The following is a 19,633-nucleotide window of genomic DNA, read 5'->3' as shown; positions in this document are numbered from 1 at the left end:
CAGCTGTAACTGGGCAGCTGTGATGGGACCAGCACATCTGGATGGGGTGTCCCAAAAGCCACCCTGGGAACCTCCACACAAACCAGCAACTGCTTCTGCAGGTTTAATGTCCAAGCCACCAGCCTGGAGTAAAACCAGAGCTTAGATATGTTGGGTATTTTCTGTTTCACAGAGTTAATATCAGTTTGGGGTCACAAATGGCTCATTCAGGCCCCGAGCGAGGGCGCGGTGAGAGAAGGGAGTCGATGCTTTGGGGAAGGAGCAAACATTTCCCTGGCAGACTGACTCAAATAATAAATGGTGGCAGCTTGAAACCCCTCCAGGAGGCTGGAATTGGAGGAACTTGGAGAGATGGATTAATGGGCAGAGATGTGATGCTGCCAGCCAGATAATAAACAACTGAGGAGCTTTGCAGAAAAAATGCTCTTTTATTTCATAATGCCAGGCAAAGGCAACGACTCCACCTGGAATTTGGCCAGACTACAGTTAAGACTTCTTCAGGAGTGCCTGTGGATGTTTGAATGAGAATGGTCTCAGCTCTCCTGATTTACAGAGACACTGGGATCCCAGGAAAAGCTTGGAAGTTCTGTTTGGGTGAGGTGACTCCAGGATTTGCTTTGAACAATTTCAACAATTCCTATCCACCACTGCCTTTAACACAACTCTTTGCTTTGAGCTCACCAAATATTACCCACTCTTCCCTCCTAAAGCAGCAGGAGCTGCCCACATCCAGGTTTTCCATCCAAGCCTGGGGCTGGGGCTCCAGCTGGGGCTCCAGCCCCAAGCCAGGATCCTGCTGGCCAAGCAGAGCCTGCACCAGAGATGGCTCCTGGTGGGACTTGTCACTTATTGCTGCTGCTCCCAGATGGATGGGTGACAGCCCAGCCTGCCAGCAGGCTCAGCCCAGAGGCACAAGAGACTCCTTAGAACCCTCCCAAGGAGAGTGATGCCACAAAGTTTTCCTCCTGCAAAGGGAAGAGGCAGAAAAAGCTGCAGGTCTAAGGGGGATCTGAGAAAAGCACAGCTGAGGGGTCACTCTCCCACCCCCTCAGCTCCTGGGAGCCAGCTCCACCCAGAGCCCTCCAAATTCCCTGCCTAAAACCCGAAGAAAAAGGTTGATGCATTAACCCTGCATGACACCCACCCTGTTCACTCCAGTCTGGCTGCTGGGCCTCCCCTTCACAGCTCTGCAGTGAAGCATTCAATTAAAATATAACCAATTTAATCAAATCTGCCATTTCCATCCTCCTGTGTCTGTCCAAAGAGCCTCCTGGAGCATCCCAGGTGCTGCCTGGAGTATCCAAACCACAGGTGAGGAGCAGAACTTGATAAAATTACCATCCCTTTTGCCTTGTGACCCGTAGCTCTAAGGGGAGCTCCTGCCCCAGCACAGGGCTGATTCCCAGGATTGACCACATTGTGCTGCCAACTGCAAAAAAAAATCCAAAAGCTCTCAACTGCAAAAAAACCAACAAAAAAAACTTATTTGCACTTGCAAAACCCTTCTAGATCTCTGCTGGAAAATGGGCTTGGAGGACAGGCTGCCTATTATCTCCTGTCAGGGAAGGAGCCAGAGCTGCCACCTAAGCTCAGTCTGCTGTCAATTCATATGAGGATGGTGATTCATCCTGCTCTAAGACAGCTGGGCTGACTCAGTCCCTGCATGAGCTTGTCTCTCCCAGTTACCTGCCAAGAAAAGCCCCTCTAATTAGCTGATCCCAGACATTTCAGTGTTGAGGCAACTGGAGCAGGAAAACCCCTCTCGTGCTGCTCTCACCTTTGTTTTCCAACAGAGCCAGCTCGGAGCTCTGCGTGGTTTTCGTGCCCTCTCTCCCAGCCAAAAGCAGCCCCATCTGTTTCGCAGCTGATCACCCATCCATATTAGTTAGATTTTTGTGATTTGCTTCAGGACCCCATGGTTTTTTTGGAGGCAACCCGAGGCTCAGACAACTCTTGTCCTTGGAAGGTGACAGGAGATGCCTGGTGGCCACTAAAGATTTTTATTTGTGCCTGCAGCTCTTGTGCCCTGCCCTCACAAGCAGTAAATCCACAAACAACCCTAAAATAAGTATTTACAGGAACAAAAGAGAAAAGCAGAAGTGGGATCCCTGCAGGAAAAGGGAAGAGGTTCACAAGTAGAGGATGGCACGGTCAGATGGGGAGGAATCACTCGTTCTCATTGCTTCCACTGCCTGTGAGTGACCCCCCCAGTGTCTGGGCTTGCAGCAGTGAACGGCTCCTGGTACAAGAGCAGCATTCCAATCACACAATTCCCTGCTTGGAATCACAGCCCAGGCTCCCCACACCCGCTCCAGCTGATGGGAGTTGTTGGATCAACACTGAGCCCACAAGCACTTGGTGCAGTCTGCTCCTCACCCCCACCTGCGCCTACAGCATTCCATGAGCCAGACACCCGGGCTCTGCACACCCCTGCAAACATCTCTGCTGGGAAAAGAGTCCAAAAAGCCTCACCCAGATGGCCCAGCCTCAGTAATGAATCAAACAGGCAACAAGGCTGGTGCTGCCTGTCCATCCTGCCACCCCTCAGTCCTTCCCCAGGTGACTCCGTGTGTCACCACTCCCATTAAACCATGGGAAAGGGGCACGAGTCTCACAGGTAATGAAAATCCTGTAAATTCAGGGGAATTGGGAGAGAAGAAGGAACAGATCCCAGCAAGGGAAGCAGCAGGATTTGGCTGTGGAAAGCTCTGCATGGCAGAACAGATGCTCTGCAGCTGGGCCAGATGGTCCCCACTGCTGCCAGGGACAGGCCACTGGATCCTCCTAGAGCTGAGGCTGGGCTGATGGGAGGACGCAGGAAAGCTCAGCCTGACCTGGCCCTGGTCTAACAGAGCAAATGAGACACTGGGAATCCTCACCCCTCACTCCTCCCTTCTCTGATCCAGCCACCTTCTCCACATGACCCTCCCTTCACAGTTAACACAGCTCTGCATGAGCTGCCAGGCGCTCCCATTATTCCAAACCGGGCTCTGCCTGGGAAGGAACCAGGACTGATTGTCTTGGCCCAGCAGCTTCACCATGAGAAGCTTCAGGAGGAGCATAGAGTGGATCTCCTGGTGTCCAACAGGTGCAAAGCCCTCCCTGAGCCCATCCTGATGTGCTGTTCCCAGGAGCAAGGATCCCAGAACAGCCAAGCACAGAAGGAATTGCAAATCTCACTTGAAACAACATATTTGCTTTTTTAACCACTCCAAAAATGTTGCTTTCGGTGCAAAATTTTTTTTGTTGCTGTCCTCCTCAGCCAGCAGAGCTGCTGCAAGACAACAACGGAAGAAGAAAGTTGATAATTTTGGGGGATTGATCAATGCAGCCAAAAATTCCGAGGTGGGGATTGCCCACAGCTATCCCAGGGTTTTGTTTTGATGCACAGCTCTGCCCAGCCCTGGGAAACACTCCCACAGCATCCCCCAGAACCTGCAGCATCAATAATGATATTCCTGCCTCACCTGGAAGCCTCCTGGACCCAGCAGAAATCAATCCACTCCTGCACACACAATGAGAGGCTGCAACCCAAGAACCGCTCCCACTTCCAAGCCCTGAGCTGATTATTATTGCATTAGCCATGGAAGGATGCATTGTTAATGCTCAATGGATGCTAAACTCTGCTTCAAAAGGATGCAATTTCGAGCTGGGAGACTGTAGGAATGTTTTTGGCATCCTTGAATAGGTGCTAGAATAAAAGCTCAGATATTTCTGATACAGAAAATAAGCATCAGTGATTCCTCATCACAGCTCTCTCCCTGAGTTATTCAAGGGAAGTAATTGAAGGCGTCTTTGAGAGACACAAATATTCAATTAACTCTCCAAACTGGCTGCTGTGGAATAATGCAAGCATGACAAAAAGATAATTTAAGTGAACAAATTGCAGCTGACTCCCATAAAATCATGCCAAGCCTTTATTTTTTTGGTGTTATTTACACCATTGCAGGAGCCTGGGTGGGAGAAGCACAGGGAAAAAATGGGTTTGGATCAATAGCACTACCTGCATATACCAAAATCCAGGTTTTTTTACCAGCAAGGAGAGTGGAATTACTCAGCACAAGAATCTGGCTGAGTGTCACTGCAGGAATTAGGAGATTTTGCAAGGTAAAGATTTAGAAGAAACAAGATACAGAGAGATTTTAGCTCAAAGCAAAAGAGGAGGAAGTAGGGTTGAACTAAACATTGAAATAAAAGCTCCCTGACCCTTCTTTGCATTAAAATTTATCCTCAGGAACAGCCTGTTCCATGAAATCACTTAGTACCTTCCCAGCTGTTAAAAGGGAATTCCAGCAAAGGAGAAAACCCAACCCAATCCCACAGCACCAAACTCATTTTCTGAATTAAGACAAAGCAACAGGGGTGGAATAAAAATAAAGGTTTCCCCAAGGAAGCCAGCATCACCCAAGTAATTAACATGGACAACATGAATTCCAATTCATTCATTTGCAAATCCAGCATCCCCAGTTAATCTGAGCATGGACAAAGTCCGTTAATAAAGCAGATTCCTGTAATGGGATTCAAAGCAACGGCAAATCAATACACAAAAAAAAACAACTTGTGTGGTTAAATAATCTACATTTTGCATAATAACATCAGTGCTGTGATGCTGGGTGGTTATGTGGAGACAGAGCAGAAATACCCAGCAAGAAAATTGGATTGAGGTGGGAAAACCTCCCTGCTCAGGGGTGAAATCCTTGAGCCAAGGGAAAAAATCTTCCTCACACTCCTTGAAACCTCTCCTGAGCAGCCCCACAAAGAGCTGGGAGTTCCCCAAACAGCTTTGCAAAGAGTGAGGGGAGATGATTTCCCTTCAAATCCTTTCTCAAGCCTGCTGGTCTCACCCTGGGTATCTCCTCTCCAGGATGTGCCAGATGTGGAATTCAGCAGCCCCTGGCAGGAACCTTCCTGTGCCCTCCACTGCCAGCTCAGGATTTATTAGAGCTATAAAAATTATTAAAAAATTAAATTTATTATTTACTGACAAACACTGATCCAAATTTGTCCTGTTTCACTAAACCCCTTCTTTTTCTGCACCCTTTGATGCCTCACAGCTCCCTTCAGAGTCTCCCCCTGAACAAAAGGAGGAACTGAGTCACAGAAAATCAAACCCACACCCCCAAATTCGCACTGCTGCCCTCAACATCCCCATTCCCAAACACCTTCAACTGGGAGGCCTCTGCTCTTCTCCTCTGGGATATCCCCTCTCCAGCTTGCCAAGTCAGAAAACCACTTAAATACCTGATTAACTACAAGCACATGTTTAAATCCCGCTGAAGCCAAGGGGGTTGGACAAGCAGAGCGCTTCAGACAGGTTTTTGTTAAGCAAAACTTCTTTCCTCCACCCAATTCCCTTCAGGAGGAAGGACTGGGACACTCCAGAGTGAGATGCAGCTGAAGTGAGCAGTGGAAGAAGCATTTTGTACAAAATCAGGGAATGAGATCCCAGGGGGACACAGGCTGGGCTGGTGATGATGGAGAGCGCTCTGCCCTCCAGAGCCAGCAAACATTTCCAGTAAGTGCCATTAAAATCCTCCTCTTTATTTCACCACACACCAGGCTCCAGAAAAGCCAGAGGGTGGTGGCTGCTGCTCCTGAGCCCCAGAGATGGGACAGATTAACCCAAAAATGGCCTGAGAGCCTCTGTGCTTGGCTGAGAAGGGAAACCTGCCCCAGGTTTCGCTGGGGTGCTGAACAGACACAGGTAATAAACAGCTTTTCTGCTGTGCTCTGTCCCTCCTGCCCTGTCTGTAGGGTCTGTGAGGGAAAGGGGTGCTCTTTGCACCCCCAAACCCACAGGAGCCCCACACCAGGCTGGGAGAAGCAGGAACATCCCTCCTGCTGGGACAGGCAGTATCACATCCTGTGTTCAGCAATAAAAGGTGTCAACCCTCCCCGACTAAAATCCAAATATTTCTGCTTTGTTTGACAGCCAGGGCAGTTAAATTGCTGCTGTTGATATTCCATTTCCCAGTGGAGATGCCAGAGGAGCTCAGGAGGATGAGACAAAAAACACACCTTTGCCCAGGGAGCTTCTGCAGGGAAATGGAGCCTGTGATGGAGCTGTGGCCACAGGGAGAAGGAGCCATGAGTTGGGTGAAGAAAACCATGCCTGGAGATCAGTTTGCAGGAGAGGATCCAGGGCAAAGCTGCTGCCCCCACTGCTGAGTCACAGCTGCTGTGCAGAGAGGTCAGTGCAGGCTTTTCCTTCTCACAGGTCAGCACCAAAAGACCCAGGAACGAGGCAGGGAGCAGTTCCAGAGTGGGAATATCAGCAAAGCATCCATGTCTCCCTGCCCTGGGATATTCCCTTAATCCCCTACTGTGTGACACAGCCCAGGAAGTGTCCCCAGAGAGAAGCAGAGGCCTGGAATGCCATCGGGAACAGAGCACCCTGCTAATCCCTCCTGCTTCCCCATGGGTGGCTGAGCCTTCCTGGGAATGCTCTACTGGATCCCATGGAATGCTGTGGCCACAGGATATTCCCACAGGTGCCAGGACAAAGTCTGTGGCTTGCAGCTCCTCCTCCCAGTTCTGGCACTGCAAGCCCAGAACATTGATTTTCCAACTCCAAAACAGCCAGTGCTGATAATCCCTCACACCAGCAGCTCCTCTGAAGTTAACAGCAGAGGAAGAACCACCCCAGAACCTTCCAGGACACAACACCAATCCTTAATCTCATTTCCCAGATACAACCACGGGGCTGAATAATCCCTGAAACCTGATGCAGGATGATGAGCTGAGCAAGAGGAAAGCCAGGGTGAGCTCATTGTGCTGAGCCTCCCCTTCCCTGCTCCAGTCCCACTGAGACATCCACAACCCTGGGCTGGAATTCCTCAAACTGCCACAAGCAGCTGATTTCAGTATCATTGAAACATGACTAATACAGGCTTTGAGCTGCTTTCAAAGTGGAGGAGCCACTGGTGTGTGGTGAATCAGACACCTCCAGCCCCACACACACGAGGTGTGGGGTGGCATTTAGCCCACAGTGACACCAAACCCACCTTGGGACCTTTTTCCCCTGCCAAGAAATGCCAGAAATTCATGCCTGGAAGACAGATTCCCTTTTTGCAAGGCATGAAACAGGAAGAAAAAAACGTTGGTTTTCTCTGAAGGCCCACAGACTCATCCAAAATCACCACTGACAAGTAAATAGGTTGGAAAAAGTTCCCTCTGAGAGCCAGACTGACTCAATCTGTGTTATCTTTTCCCTTTTCACTTTATCTTCCCTGATGTGCCTGCTCAGGAAGAGATAAGGAGCGGCTGCTCCGAGCCCTACTCGTGGCTCTGCCACTTCTGTGCACTTCATTCCTGTTCTTGGGAATTCCCTGCTTCCCTTCCCCTTTGCCAGAGGGATGTTCAGCCCTTCTGCTCCTCCATTCCCCCTGAAAAATGAGGAGAAGTTTTTCCTTGGTAAAGAATCCTGGAATTATTTAGGGTGGAAGAGCTCAAGTCTAACCTCTAAGCTACCACTAAACCATATCCATACATCCCACAAACCCCTCCAGGGATGGGGATTCCAGCATCCTGCTGGCTCTGGGATGGGTCAGTCAGAGCTGGAACGTCTGGAGGAGCTTGGTCAGCGCTGGGTCCCACCAGGATTTTACACAATGTCATTCCCATCCTCCTGCAATCAATGGAATGAGCTCAGCCTGTGGGAATGGCACTGTATTCCTGCCTTTGGGAATATTCCAGGCTCCTATATTTTTGCCCTCCTCCAAAGGGAGGGCACACAAACAAACACGAGTCCTTGCGGAAAATAAAGTTGATTTATACGATGCGGCAACACTGAAAGGTCTTTTTTTTAAAAAAAGATATTTCAGGAGAGGACTTTGGCTGATTTATTTTCTTTCAGGAGAGGACTTTGGCTGATTTATTTTCTTTGTGTTGGTGGAGAACAGCAGCTGATGGGCAAGAGATGAAAGCACCCCAAGCAGAGATTCCTCACCACGTTTCAGATAATTCATATCATCCGGGAGCTGCTTTACATCTTAAAGAGGACTGAGAAGTTTATCAGAGCCAAAAGTTGCACTGGTGCAAGGCTGGCCCTGTCACCTGCACCGTGCCAGATTCTCCATCCTCCTCCTCTGGGCAGCAACAAGGTTGGAAGGAAACCAGAGGGAACGCCAAGCTGTGTATGGAGAGCTCAGGAAAAGCGCTGAAGCTGCTCCTGTTTTACAGTTCAGCCCTTCCACTGAATGACCAGTGCCATGGACATGAAAAGTCAGCTTTGGGACGTTCTTCCCCTGCCAAGAATGCCAGGAATTGCTGCCTGGAAGTGGTACAGTCTCAGCAGCTGGTGCCCACGTGGGAGTGGGGCCGGGCTGTGCCGGATGCCGCACACCCACAGCCCCTGTTGTTTACCCAGGGCCTTTACAGGGATGCACACATCCTAAAATCCAGGGAAACCCAGAGTCCTGGCAGCTCCTGGGGCTGCTGACACCTTTGCTCTAAAGCAGCGAGGCAAGAGAGAGGAATGCCATGGGAAGGACTGGATTTTTACGCAGAAAAAGGAGCTGGTGGAGAGCAGATGTTGTGCACGTCCAGCTGAGACACATTTCCCCTTCCCAAATCCACAAATCTGTGCAAAGACTGGTTTGGGTAGGAAGGGACCTTAAAACTCATCTCATTCCCACTCCTCTGCCATGGGCAGGGACACCTTCCATAGACCAGGATGCTCCAACCTGGCCTTGGACACTTCCAAGGATGGGGCAGGAAAACCCTGTGCCAGGGCCTCCTCACCCTCACAGGGAAGAATTCCTTCCTAATATTCCATCCAAACCTCCTCTCTGAAGCCCTGGCAGCCTATTTGCATCACCCACTCCGGTGACACTGTGTTTTTGGGGTACCTGGTGAAGAGTTCCAGCTGTAATCCAAAGAGGATGAGAAGAGGAGTCCCAGGCTCAGCAGGAAGAGCTCCACAACTGCAATCACCAGGGTGCTGCTGAATGCCCTCCAAAACCAGCACACACAGTCCAGCTGTGCTGGGCAGTTCCCATGGAACAGCCTGGGAATGGCACACACACCACAAAACATGGATTTTGGCTGCTGGAGGAGAGGCTGCCAGGCAGCCCGAGGAAGGGAACTGCTGAGAGGAGGCTTTCCTCTTGAAACACCCACAGAAAAATGGGAAAAGGAATGGATGAGACCATCAGCATGGGAAAATTATCCTCATTGTTTGTGCAGGGTGGCTCAAAACTCCCCCATTTCCCATCCTGAGACTGAATCAGAACTGTGCCCTACATCCCAGGAAAGTGGGAACCTCACCCCTGATTTATATCCACAAATAAAGTCAGTTTTGGGAACTGAGGGAAGAAATGAAGCATTTCCCATGTTTTTATTTGCAGCATCAGATTTTTAACCATCACATAGAGCAGGGCTGGGACTTGGTGTTTGATATTTGAAGAAGGTTGGAAGGTAAAATCTTTCTTGAAGGCTTTCACAGCGACTTCCCTGTCTGGCACCAGGGAATTTGGATGCTCCTTTGAGGATCCACCTCTCCATGAGCCTCCCAGCTGGCTCAGTCTCTCCAGAGAAACCCAAAAGTAAAGGATTTTGGCTCATCAAAGTCACCAGGAAATGCCCAGACTTGCTAAGGAAGAATTAATGACTGGGCTGCCCAAGGACTCAATTCAGTGACATTAAAATTCAATTAATGCTGCTCTATAAAATAGCTTTAAACATTAAATGCATTTACTTTAAACCACCCAGATTTCAAATCAGCAATTTAAGGTGATGTCAACCTCTGGTCAGGCTTTAATTTTAAAATTGAAAAATTTATTTAATTTTAAACAGCTCCTGTTAACCCAGGTAGGCAGAACGTGTCTGGCAATGATTTTGGGGAAGTCAGTGACAAAAGAAACGAGTGAAATGCAAACAGAGCTGTGGGGAGAGTTTGGTTCTCTCAAAAGGACAAAAAAAAATCTTAATTTCAGTTAATTCAAGTGTTTGGCTCTGTGATCTTAAAAGTCTCTTCCAATTTCAAGAATTTTAATTCACTTAGTCGAGTTTAACACTGAATTTCAGCAAGCCAATGAAAAAAATCAGGAATACAAAGCAGAAATTTTCCAATCTGCAAGTAAAACTTCAACCTGAGAGACAAAGATCTGTAATTATGGTGACCAGAAGTGTAATTCATGATGCACAATTAATACTCCACTTAATGAATCAACCACTTTCAAATGCAAAATCTGTTTTGAGACATTTACTTTGTCTGCTCTTGGATCCAGCATATTTTGAGTTTATTAAATGATCAAAAAACATTAAAAACCACTTTTCTGCTCTTTAAACTTGCTTCCACTTCCCTGTAACTCGAGTCAGAAATACAAAACGATCAATCAATCAATCAATCCTGTAAACCTCAAATTCACCAGAATTTCCCATCAGAATAAAAACACACAAAATTCCTCACCCAGCCACACAGCTGCCTAAATACATGTCCCCAGATACACCAGAAAAGGAAGTATCCAATTACACCAAGCAGAAGCAGCTTCTTTACAACCAAACAGGAAAACATCCTCTTTCTTATAGAATGACCCCCCCCCCCAAAAAAAATATCCTAACCACTAAAAAATAATAAAAAAAAGGCTGCTTAAATCAAGTTTTAATCCAATCCTGCATGATTTTGGCTGGATGTAAATCATGGGTGAAGATCACTCACATTCTCATCCCAAATAGTTTGTCTGCAAGCCCGGGAAGCCCACAAAGGCATTTGGGAAAGAGATTTCCTTTCTGGAGAGGGGAGAACTGTTGGAGTAGATGGATAAATGGAAATAAATGGAGGGATTTTGGGATGAACCAAAGGCTTTGGGGCTGTTTGGTGAGGTTTGAGTCCTGTTTCTGCAGAAATTTGGCCTTCACTGCCCTGATTTTGGGGAATTCAGGCTGAAACAGGAGCTGGGGTTTGCTCAACACCAACCAAACCTGGGGCAGAGGCTGCAGCAGCTTCGATTCATCCTTGTGCAGGGAATTGGGGTTCTTTTATTGAGCTCCAAACCCTTCCCACACCTCCTGCATCCCAAATCCCAGAGCATTCCCCAGCAGGAGCTCCGTGGGAGCGGCTCTGCAGGCTGGGAACGGGGACAGAGGTGTCCCAGGAAAAACCCTCAGCACATCCCCGGCCAAAACAACCATTTCCCACCGCAGCCTGCTCTCCTTCCTCAGCAGCCTTTGCTTTCCCCTGCTGGGATTTCACTGCTGTGCCAAGATCCTGGCCTTGGGGAGGGTGGGGGTGAAGGAACAGCCCTGCAGAACAAGGCAGGAATTATCTGCTCCCAGACTGGGCTCTGTTTAAGCATCCCCTGGGACAGGGGAAGAGGCAGCTCTGGGAATTTCCCAGCCGTGGGACTGGGGCTCCCAGGCACAGGTTGGCTCAAAGCCCTGTGCTCTTCCACCAGGCAAAGCCAGGGAATCTCTGCACAAGGAGAGATGGAGGCACCGGAACAATTCCAGGAGGTTTCAGTATCGTGTTTTCATCCTTGGAGTGGGAGGAAGGGACAGACAGAGCTCGCTCACCTCGGTGTGTTTCACATGCTGGAGGGTAGAAAACAGAGCTGCACCTCCCACGGAGCTGTAATCCTGTCCCTAACACCCATTTCCTCACTTTCTGTGCCTAAACAGAAAGCAAGGAGCTGAAAAACCCAGCACACAAATCCCCATCCTCCAAAATCCCGCACGCTCCAGGCTCCTGCTCCAGGCTGGCTGGTCGGGCTCTCCTTTAATTAACCAACCTTCATTTCAACACAACTGCTGTTCGAGCTGGAATTAATATTGCTGCTGGCTGAAATCTCCTCCAAACGCAATCCCTGAGCTCACGGGAGCGGGCAGCACCGGGGGGAGCAGGAGCTGGACTGGAAAGCTGCTCATAAACCAATCCCACAGGGAAAAAGGGACATTCAGGGACCGAAATCAGCAGCAGGATCCAGGGCTGGGGAGGAGCAGAGCTCAAGGAAAACCTCCGTGGGCCAACAGGAATTTTGGAACCACCGGAAAAGACAGAAATGTCTTGTAAAGAAATTCCCCCAATATCAAACCCGAGTGGGGCTCTGCAGAGCAGGACAGGCAGGACTCTGGGAAGATTATTGTGATATGGAGAGGCCCTGAGGAATGAATATCCACAGAAATACCCATAGGCATGAGGAAAAGGCAGCTCCCTCCCCTCAGCTCTGCTGCGTGTCCAGGCTCTCTCCAGAGCTCAAAGCCTCGCACAAAGGAAGCGCCTCTGACTTTGAAAGACACGAAGCCTGAAAGATAAAGAGTCTTGAAAAGATCTGAGAATGCTGGAAAGCTCCAAGCAGTTCCTGCTCTCCCAGCAGCAAGGTCAGAGCCAGGAGTAATTGGAGCTAAAACCTTCGGCCTGGAGAGGAATGGGAAGGATAATTTGCTTTTCCTTTTAGAGGCAAGATTAAATTTACCATGCAGTGATCTTTTCTCCAAAATTTGAAAGAGAAGGAGCCTGAGACACACACACAGAAAGAGAAATGGAATCAGGCATTAAATCATATTAGGCATTTGGCCAGGACCTGAAGATGTTGAATACTAAAAAAATTCCACATTGCTTGTAGGAGAATGAAATGAATATTAATGTATAACCACCTCCCTTAGCTAAGAGCAGGCCACAGGCAGAAATCCCCCAGCACATCGAACACTGAAGCTCCAATACACTGAATTTCAGGTGCCTCAGCCCCCCTTGCTGCCCCCCAGACCCCTGCACATAGCAGCTGGCAGCGCTGGGATGTGCAGGGAGGGTTTTGCCCACACAGCCCACACTGAGAGGAGACATCCTCACACTCCCAGCTTCCACGGGATAAAAAGGAAAAGAGGGGGAAAAAAGGTGCGTGCCAGGCTGTCTGGAGCCCCGAGCTGCTGCACTTCACATCAGGTGTGAAAACAGCAGAGCCTGGAGGGGAAAGAGACCCATTCCTGCTATTATATAAACAGAGAAAGTGCTGAATAGGGGCTGAGGTGGAACAACAACCATTACCTTCTGCCAGCTTGGAGATTTCTGTCCAGCTGCCCACAGCTCACAGCCCAGCCCCCACTCCATACCCCATCCCACCTCTCCCAGCCTTCCTCTCCCCCCAAAAACACAAATTCCCCCAGGAAGAGCAGCAGCAGCCACCTTCCAGAGGGGTCATTAAATCATTAAATCCAATCCTGTGCCTGCAGGCACAGGACACATCCAGCTGCAAATGCCACAGGGGATGGAAAAAGAGCAGAAGGATGGGAAGCAGGCAGAGATGCCTGTGAGGGAGCAGGGAAGGGGGTGGGAGCTCAGGGGAAACACCAGAAGCCTTTTTTGGGGCAGGAAACACCCCACCACTGGCAGAGATATTTGTTGTCAGTGCCTCCAGCAGCCTGAGGGTTAAAAAGAATTGTGGGGAGTGCTGGTGGGGTTTCAGCAGCTCAAGGCAGAGGAAATGAGGGTTCATCCCAAAGCCACCACGCTCAGAGCAGGGTTACCCAACTTCCACCCTGCGGTGCTGCAGCCAGGGCAGGGCCCTCCCTCAGCCCCAGCAGCTCCCACTTGAGGAAAAACAATCCCAATCCTGCAAAATTCTTCATCCCTGTCCTCTGCTGGCTGTGCCAGGCTGGGAGGAGCCCAGGGACCCCAGGCTGGGTCACCTCAGGTGCTCTGAAGGGATCAGGTGTTCTCCTGTGGGACAAACACAGCAACGCTGAGCTCCTCCAGCATTCCTGGAGCATGGATGTGTCCATGGGAATGCTGCTCCATGCTGGGGGGCCAGGAGTAAGCACTCAGTCCAGCCACAAGCCTTTTTAATTTTTCCTCTGCTCTTGTGTCTCGATGAAGTCACAGGAGCCCAAAGTGAGCCATCTCCATCAGCGTTTTTAATTTTTTTTTTTGGTGTTTTACTATCCCCACCAGCCAAGCCCCTCTTACAATGCAGATATTCATCACTAATTAATAAAACTTCCCTGTGCCACACAGTTCCCAGGCTGCTCAGCTCATGTCCTGTTCCCCACAACCTCTGGCTGGGAAATGCAGGGCTGGGATGGGGCAGGGGCACATCAAGGGATGTTTGTGGGACAAACCTCAGGGATCCCAGGCTGGATCACGGCCAGGAGGGGGCTGCAGGCTTTGGTGGGCACAGAGTGCGTTTTCTCCCAGCCCTTTCCTGCAAATGGGATTTTTTGGTGGTGTTTTTGCCCATTTGCCCATCCCAGGGCAGAGGATCCACCCTGCCAGTGGTGCCACACCTCGGACCTTGGTGTTTGGCTTCTGGCCACGCTCAGCACCCAGGCATTTATTGCCGTACTTTGCTTTCTTTTCCCCCTTTCCCCAACTAATTCCTGGACCTGCTGCTCACCTGCCCTGTGCAGATGATGCTCAGATCTGCTGAATTCCTCCTCCTCCTCCTTTCTCCCACCAGAGCAGCAGCAAAAGCTCCACGTCGAGCCATAACCAATGGCAAATTCCTTGAGTGCAACGTAATGTGCTGGGAAGCGCTTCCCCATTTCGCCTGGGAAAAGCGATCTGTTTGGCAGCAGGGAGGAGGAAAACATGCTTTGTTTTACAAATCCTCTCCCCAGCAGGAGAGACACTCCCAGAATTTAATATACTGACAGTGCTTGGCTGCCTTAACCACTAAAACTCGAGAGTAAGGGGGAAAAAAAAAAAAAAAAAAGTTCCACACTCTATAACATTAAAACCTATCCTGCTCTGCAGCTGGTGGGAATGTGGAGCTGGAATTCTCCCACCTGGATGGAGTGAGGGGTCTGAGAGCGCATTCCCATGCCCCAAGTGCTGGACACCCTGAATTAATTCATTTTTTAGCCTCTCCCCACAGCAGCTCCTTGCTGGAAAGCAGAGAAGATGCTGCCAGGAAATCACTTCATGGCAGATAAATTCCAAGTTATTCCCTGCAGGAATTACTTCCATGGAAGGCCAGCAGCTCCCCCCAGGTGACTAGCAAGCCTCTGGCAACCCTGAACACCAGCCCAAACCAAATGTTGACCACTTCAGTGCTTTCCACTGCATTTATGCCAAAAGCATCCTCCCTGCAGCACTGTGAGGGAAAACACCTCAGCCAAGGAGAGCAGCAGGCACTTGTTGGGATTTAGGGGATTTGAATTTTGCAGTGTGGGGTTTGGGCTCCAGAGCAGGAAGAAGGAGAAAGAAATGAGTATTCTGTGTGTCAGGAGCTCGATGTTAAATTAGCCAGGCTGTGCCAGAGGAGCAGAAACCCTTTGGAATGGCTGCTGGCAGCAGGAATAACAGGAGTGTTATTTTGGGGGCAGTCAGCGGGATCAAATTGCCTCCACACCAGAGACCACTGCTGACCTCTCTGAGGGAGCAAAGCCTGTCTGCTCTTCAGGCTTTTTATATTTTTAAACAAACAAACAAACAAATCACTTTGTATCTCAGTTTTTTATAGTTGTTTGCAACCTCCAGGCATTCCCAGAAATACAAATTAATCCTTACAGGAGCCTGTAAGGAAAACAGCATCACTCCCACCTCAGGGGAGGGAGAAAATGGATAAAATTCTAAATAAATGGGTGGAATGCAAAGGCCACAGTGGACACTGGTAGCAGTGGCAGGGCTGGAAGGGCAGGACCTGCTCCAGCAGCTTTAAAATACAGGATTGCAACCCTGCTCTGATTATCAAACACACCTTTTGAGGGAGCAAAAAAACCCCCCAAACCTTGTCTTGTCTTGCAGCGGGTGGGTAGGGCAGGGTGTTATGGCACAAAGACCTGAAAAACAAAGATTTTCAGCTCTGGCCATGTGCTCATCCTGCTCCAAAAAAAAACAAAACTATGGAGCCTTTCCAAAGGCAGGGATGCTGTCACCCACCCCTCAGCAGCACGCTGGGCTGGCTTCAAAGCCTGCTGAAGTCAGTGGAAAGGCTCCCAGTGACCTAAATGCCTGGGATTTAAAAAAATCTCCACTGAGAGCTGGGCACCAGGTCACTGGGTTTTGCTGGGAAAACCCGTTTTGCTGGAAAACTCCAAAACCGGCCAGTTTTGCAGCAGCAGCATCAAACAGCAGTGACCACATGGAGCAGCCACGGTCCCTCTGCAAGGGACATCCTAAAAATGACACAGGGAAAAGTCTCTGCCTCACCAGGCTCATCCATCCACCCCTTTCCACAGGGGGAAGCTCCTCCTTTCTCCCCAAATCCTCACTTTCAGGCTGAGACACTCCAAAGAGCTCTGGAAGGCTCCTGCTGGAGTGGGAACAACCTAAGTGGTCCCTTGGAGCCACCAATGCCCTCCTAAAACATCCCCTCCCAAAATCCAGCTGCTGGAAAACCCCAAAGCAGCCGGGATTTGTTCAGTGGGGCATCCCACGTTCCCTCCCTGGAGGCAGGGATTAATATCACCTCATTAAAAACCTGCTTGGAGTCTATTATAGTATCTAGGACAAAGTGTTCTCTATTTTGACACTCTAAGATATATTTTGTCAGAGCGAGCTCTTCAGAGACACTCACTGCCAGAGATGCACCTGACAGGTCCCTTGCTTCCCCCAGTAGTTTAAGATGAATTTTGAGCTTTTTCTTCCCAATCTTCAGTGAGATGAGAGGGTTTCCCCGTGGTCAGGTTTGTCATTAGGGCATCCACGGTGACACATCCCAGCTCCCTCACTGTGCACAGAGAGTGAGGACAGAGCTGAGCATCGCTGAGAAAAACCAGTCTGGAGCCAGGGAGAACTTGAGAGTGATTGCTGGCACTTTGCAGGCCCCAAGATTTATTTTTTGGGGAGGTGTTTGAGATAAACACCCTCTAAAATTAGCACCTGCCCTTCTGCCAGCTCCAATGGGCTGTGACAGCGATAAAGATTTGGCGTGGCTGAGAGGGTGCAACATTTGGGCTCTGATCTGCTGCCCAACTCAACCCCCAGGGCCACACAGATCCCAAATGGAGAGGTCCTGTCCCAAGGAATTCTATCTCCAACTCCCAGAAAGGCAGCACGTTCACCTCAGCAAAAGTGAAACCCCCAACTTTTTATCCCAAAACTGAAAGTGGGGAGAGTTTTCCACAAAAAACACAAATCGTATGAAACAGTTCAGATTTCTCAGCCGGGCTGCTCTAAAGATAATCCTAAATCCACAGGGTGGAGGGATAAATGGAAGTGGGTTGAACTGGGACATGTCCCAAACTACACATCCACTCGCTGAAAAGTTACCTGGACCAGAAAATGAGCGGGTGGGAAACGCTAACAGCAAAAAAACTGCTAGCAGCAAACCCCAAACACCAAATCCCAAAAGAAAACCAGACTGGACCAGTCCCATGGAGAAACCAGAGGGCAAGAAAGCAGCTCCCGATGCCCAGCAAAGATGTGAACAACTTTTCCCCGGGTGGCAGAACTGGTTACACCGAGCTGCTGAGGGAGAGAACCCCAGCTGGAAGATGGATCTGCTTTAGGTTTGCATGGAAAACTGGCTGTTCCTCCAAGCCCTGCGCAGCCCAGAGCCTTGAAAACGCCCAGCACTCGGGTGTTTTTATCAGCACCTATCAGCAGCAAAGATTAAATGCTAATTTGCTTTTCTGTTTGCTCACAGCAACTTTCCGTCCTGTTGCTTCCCAGCTAATGCCCAGTTTAAACAGATTTTTTCAAGGCAAAAGGTCTCGGGCTCCCTACAATTAATTCCCCACTCCCCCAGAGCGTCTCGTTTCTCCCAGCCCCAGTCAACACCAGCAAAACTCCACCAGGGGATTTTGCGTCAAGAAGATAAAAAAGCAACGCTGCCAGCTCTGGGTATTTCTGAGCCAGCAAGAAAAGAGCTGATTCTCAAAAGCTGCCGGCTCCGATCGCCTCGGCGCTTTTACAGAGCTGCTTAAAACACCAAACTTTTTGGAAAGTTGAGTGGGAACCACTTTGAGTAGGCTGCAAATCCCACAGCCACCAGCGCCAGCAAGGAAGGGAAGGAGGTAAAATGCACCCGGCAGCGAGGAAACAACGCAAAGCACCTCCCTGGGGGTATTTCCCCCTCCCTGACACCGTGACCACCCCGCAGCTACTTCCCCAAAATTACGCCCCGAAAGTCAGACCCGCAAAAGTGGAGCGCGGCCCCTCTTTGGCACCAGGCTTTGGAAAGCGGCAGGAATCCCTGTCTTTTCCCCCCCTTCCCCAGGAGAAACCCTCCCATCCTCACCTGCCGCAGGTTCTTCAGCAGCTCGGTGGCCTCCTCCTGCTTGCCCTGCTTGACCAGCAGCAGCATGTCCTGGATCATGCAGATCCGCCGGTGGTACGGGGGCAAGCCGGGGCCAGCGCCCTTCCCGAACTTCTCGCCGGACTTGGCCACGAGGGAAGCCAGGAAATCTCCCCTTTCCCTGGGGGCCACCTTCTTGCGGTGGTGGCCCGGGGGGCTCTCCCCGGCGCTGCCCGGCTGGCAGCCCTTGGTCTGCTTGGTGCCCATGGCCAGCGGCTCCCGCAGCCCCGGGGCCGCATGCGAGGGGGTGGCGATGCCGGGGGGACACGGCGGGGTGGAGGGGACAAAGGGGAGGGGGGTTCGGGGGATGCACGGAGGCGTGGGATGCGCGGGAGGTTCCGAGGATGCCCGGGAGGGTTTGGGGGTGCGGGTTGGGGCTGGGGGGCTCAGCAGAGGGGCCGCTGCCCGGCGCCGGGGCGGCTCCGCTCCCGCAGGCGGAGGATGGGGCGGCTTCGCCCGGCCGGGAGGAGCCGCGGCTCGGCCCCTCCGCTCCGCTCCATGGCCGGGAGAGGCAGAACCGCCGGATCCGAGCGGCTCCGGGCAGCTCCGGGCGCTGCCTCCGCCGAGCGGCGGCGGCTCCTCCGCGCAGCCTCCTCCCGGTGCCGAGGGGTCCCCCGGGGGTGCCCCGGGCTCGGGGGGCGGTGGCCGCGGCTCGGGGGCAACTGTTGCGCTCGGGGGGCTCCCCCGGAGGCGGCGCGGCTCGGCTGGGCTCGGCCCGGCCGGCTCGGGGCGCTCGGAGCCGGGAGAGCCGGGGGAGGGCCGGGGGCGGGCACCGTGCACCGAGGCAGGGCTTGCGGAGGAAGCCGCAGCCGGACGGGGCTCGTCCTTCCTTCCCCGCGGGCTGGGGGCTCTGCACGCCCCGCGGGGGATGCTCCGGGCGGGGGCAGCGGGGATGGGGCCGGGCTGAGGCGAGGGCATCCCCGCCGGGGTTCCCGGGGAGGGATTCCCGCTGGAGCCGCATCACCCAGGGGATTCGCAGGCATTCGGTCCCTCGGGGATGTGCCCAGAGCGGCGGAGATCCCTCCTCGCCTGTCCCCTGCGGGTGATGCTGGCACTCCATGCTGCCAGCCGAGCCTGGCTGCCCCTGTACCTCCCTCACCTCCCTCACTCCCTCATCTCCCTCACGTCCTTCACTCCCTCACTCCCTCATCTCCCTCACTCCCCTCACCTCTCTCACTCCCTCATCTCCCTCACGTCCTTCACTCCCTCACTCCCTCACCTCCCTCATCTCCCTCACTCCCTCACTCCCCTCACCTCTCTCACTCCCTCACTCCCTCACTCCCTCACCCCCTCACACCCTCACTCCCTCATCTCCATCACTCCCTCACTCCCTCATCTCCCTCACTCCCTCACTCCCCTCATCTCCCTCACTCCCTCACTCTCTTACTCCCTCACTCCCTCACCCCCTCACTCCCTCATCTCCCTCACCCCCTCACGTCCCTCACTCCCTCACTCCCTCA

General features: G+C 51.4%; 1 protein-coding gene across 1 annotated transcript in view; it reads right to left on the bottom strand.

The window, feature by feature from the left end:
- The window catches only part of LRRC75A (leucine rich repeat containing 75A), a 57,036-nt gene extending 37,750 nt beyond the window's left edge, over positions 1 to 19,286 (bottom strand). Inside the window, exon 1 of the mRNA XM_015646801.3 lies at positions 18,117 to 19,286. Within this exon, the coding sequence (XP_015502287.1) occupies positions 18,117 to 19,091 (975 nt within the window). The 5' untranslated portion in view covers positions 19,092 to 19,286. The remainder of the gene's footprint in view (positions 1 to 18,116) is intronic.
- Between the last annotated feature and the right edge of the window lie 347 nt (positions 19,287 to 19,633).

Source organism: Parus major, chromosome 19, assembly GCF_001522545.3.
Source record: "Parus major isolate Abel chromosome 19, Parus_major1.1, whole genome shotgun sequence".
NCBI lineage: Eukaryota > Metazoa > Chordata > Aves > Passeriformes > Paridae > Parus > Parus major.
The sequence above is the reverse complement of the archived record's forward strand: the minus strand, read 5'-3'. Positions and strand labels throughout refer to the sequence as shown.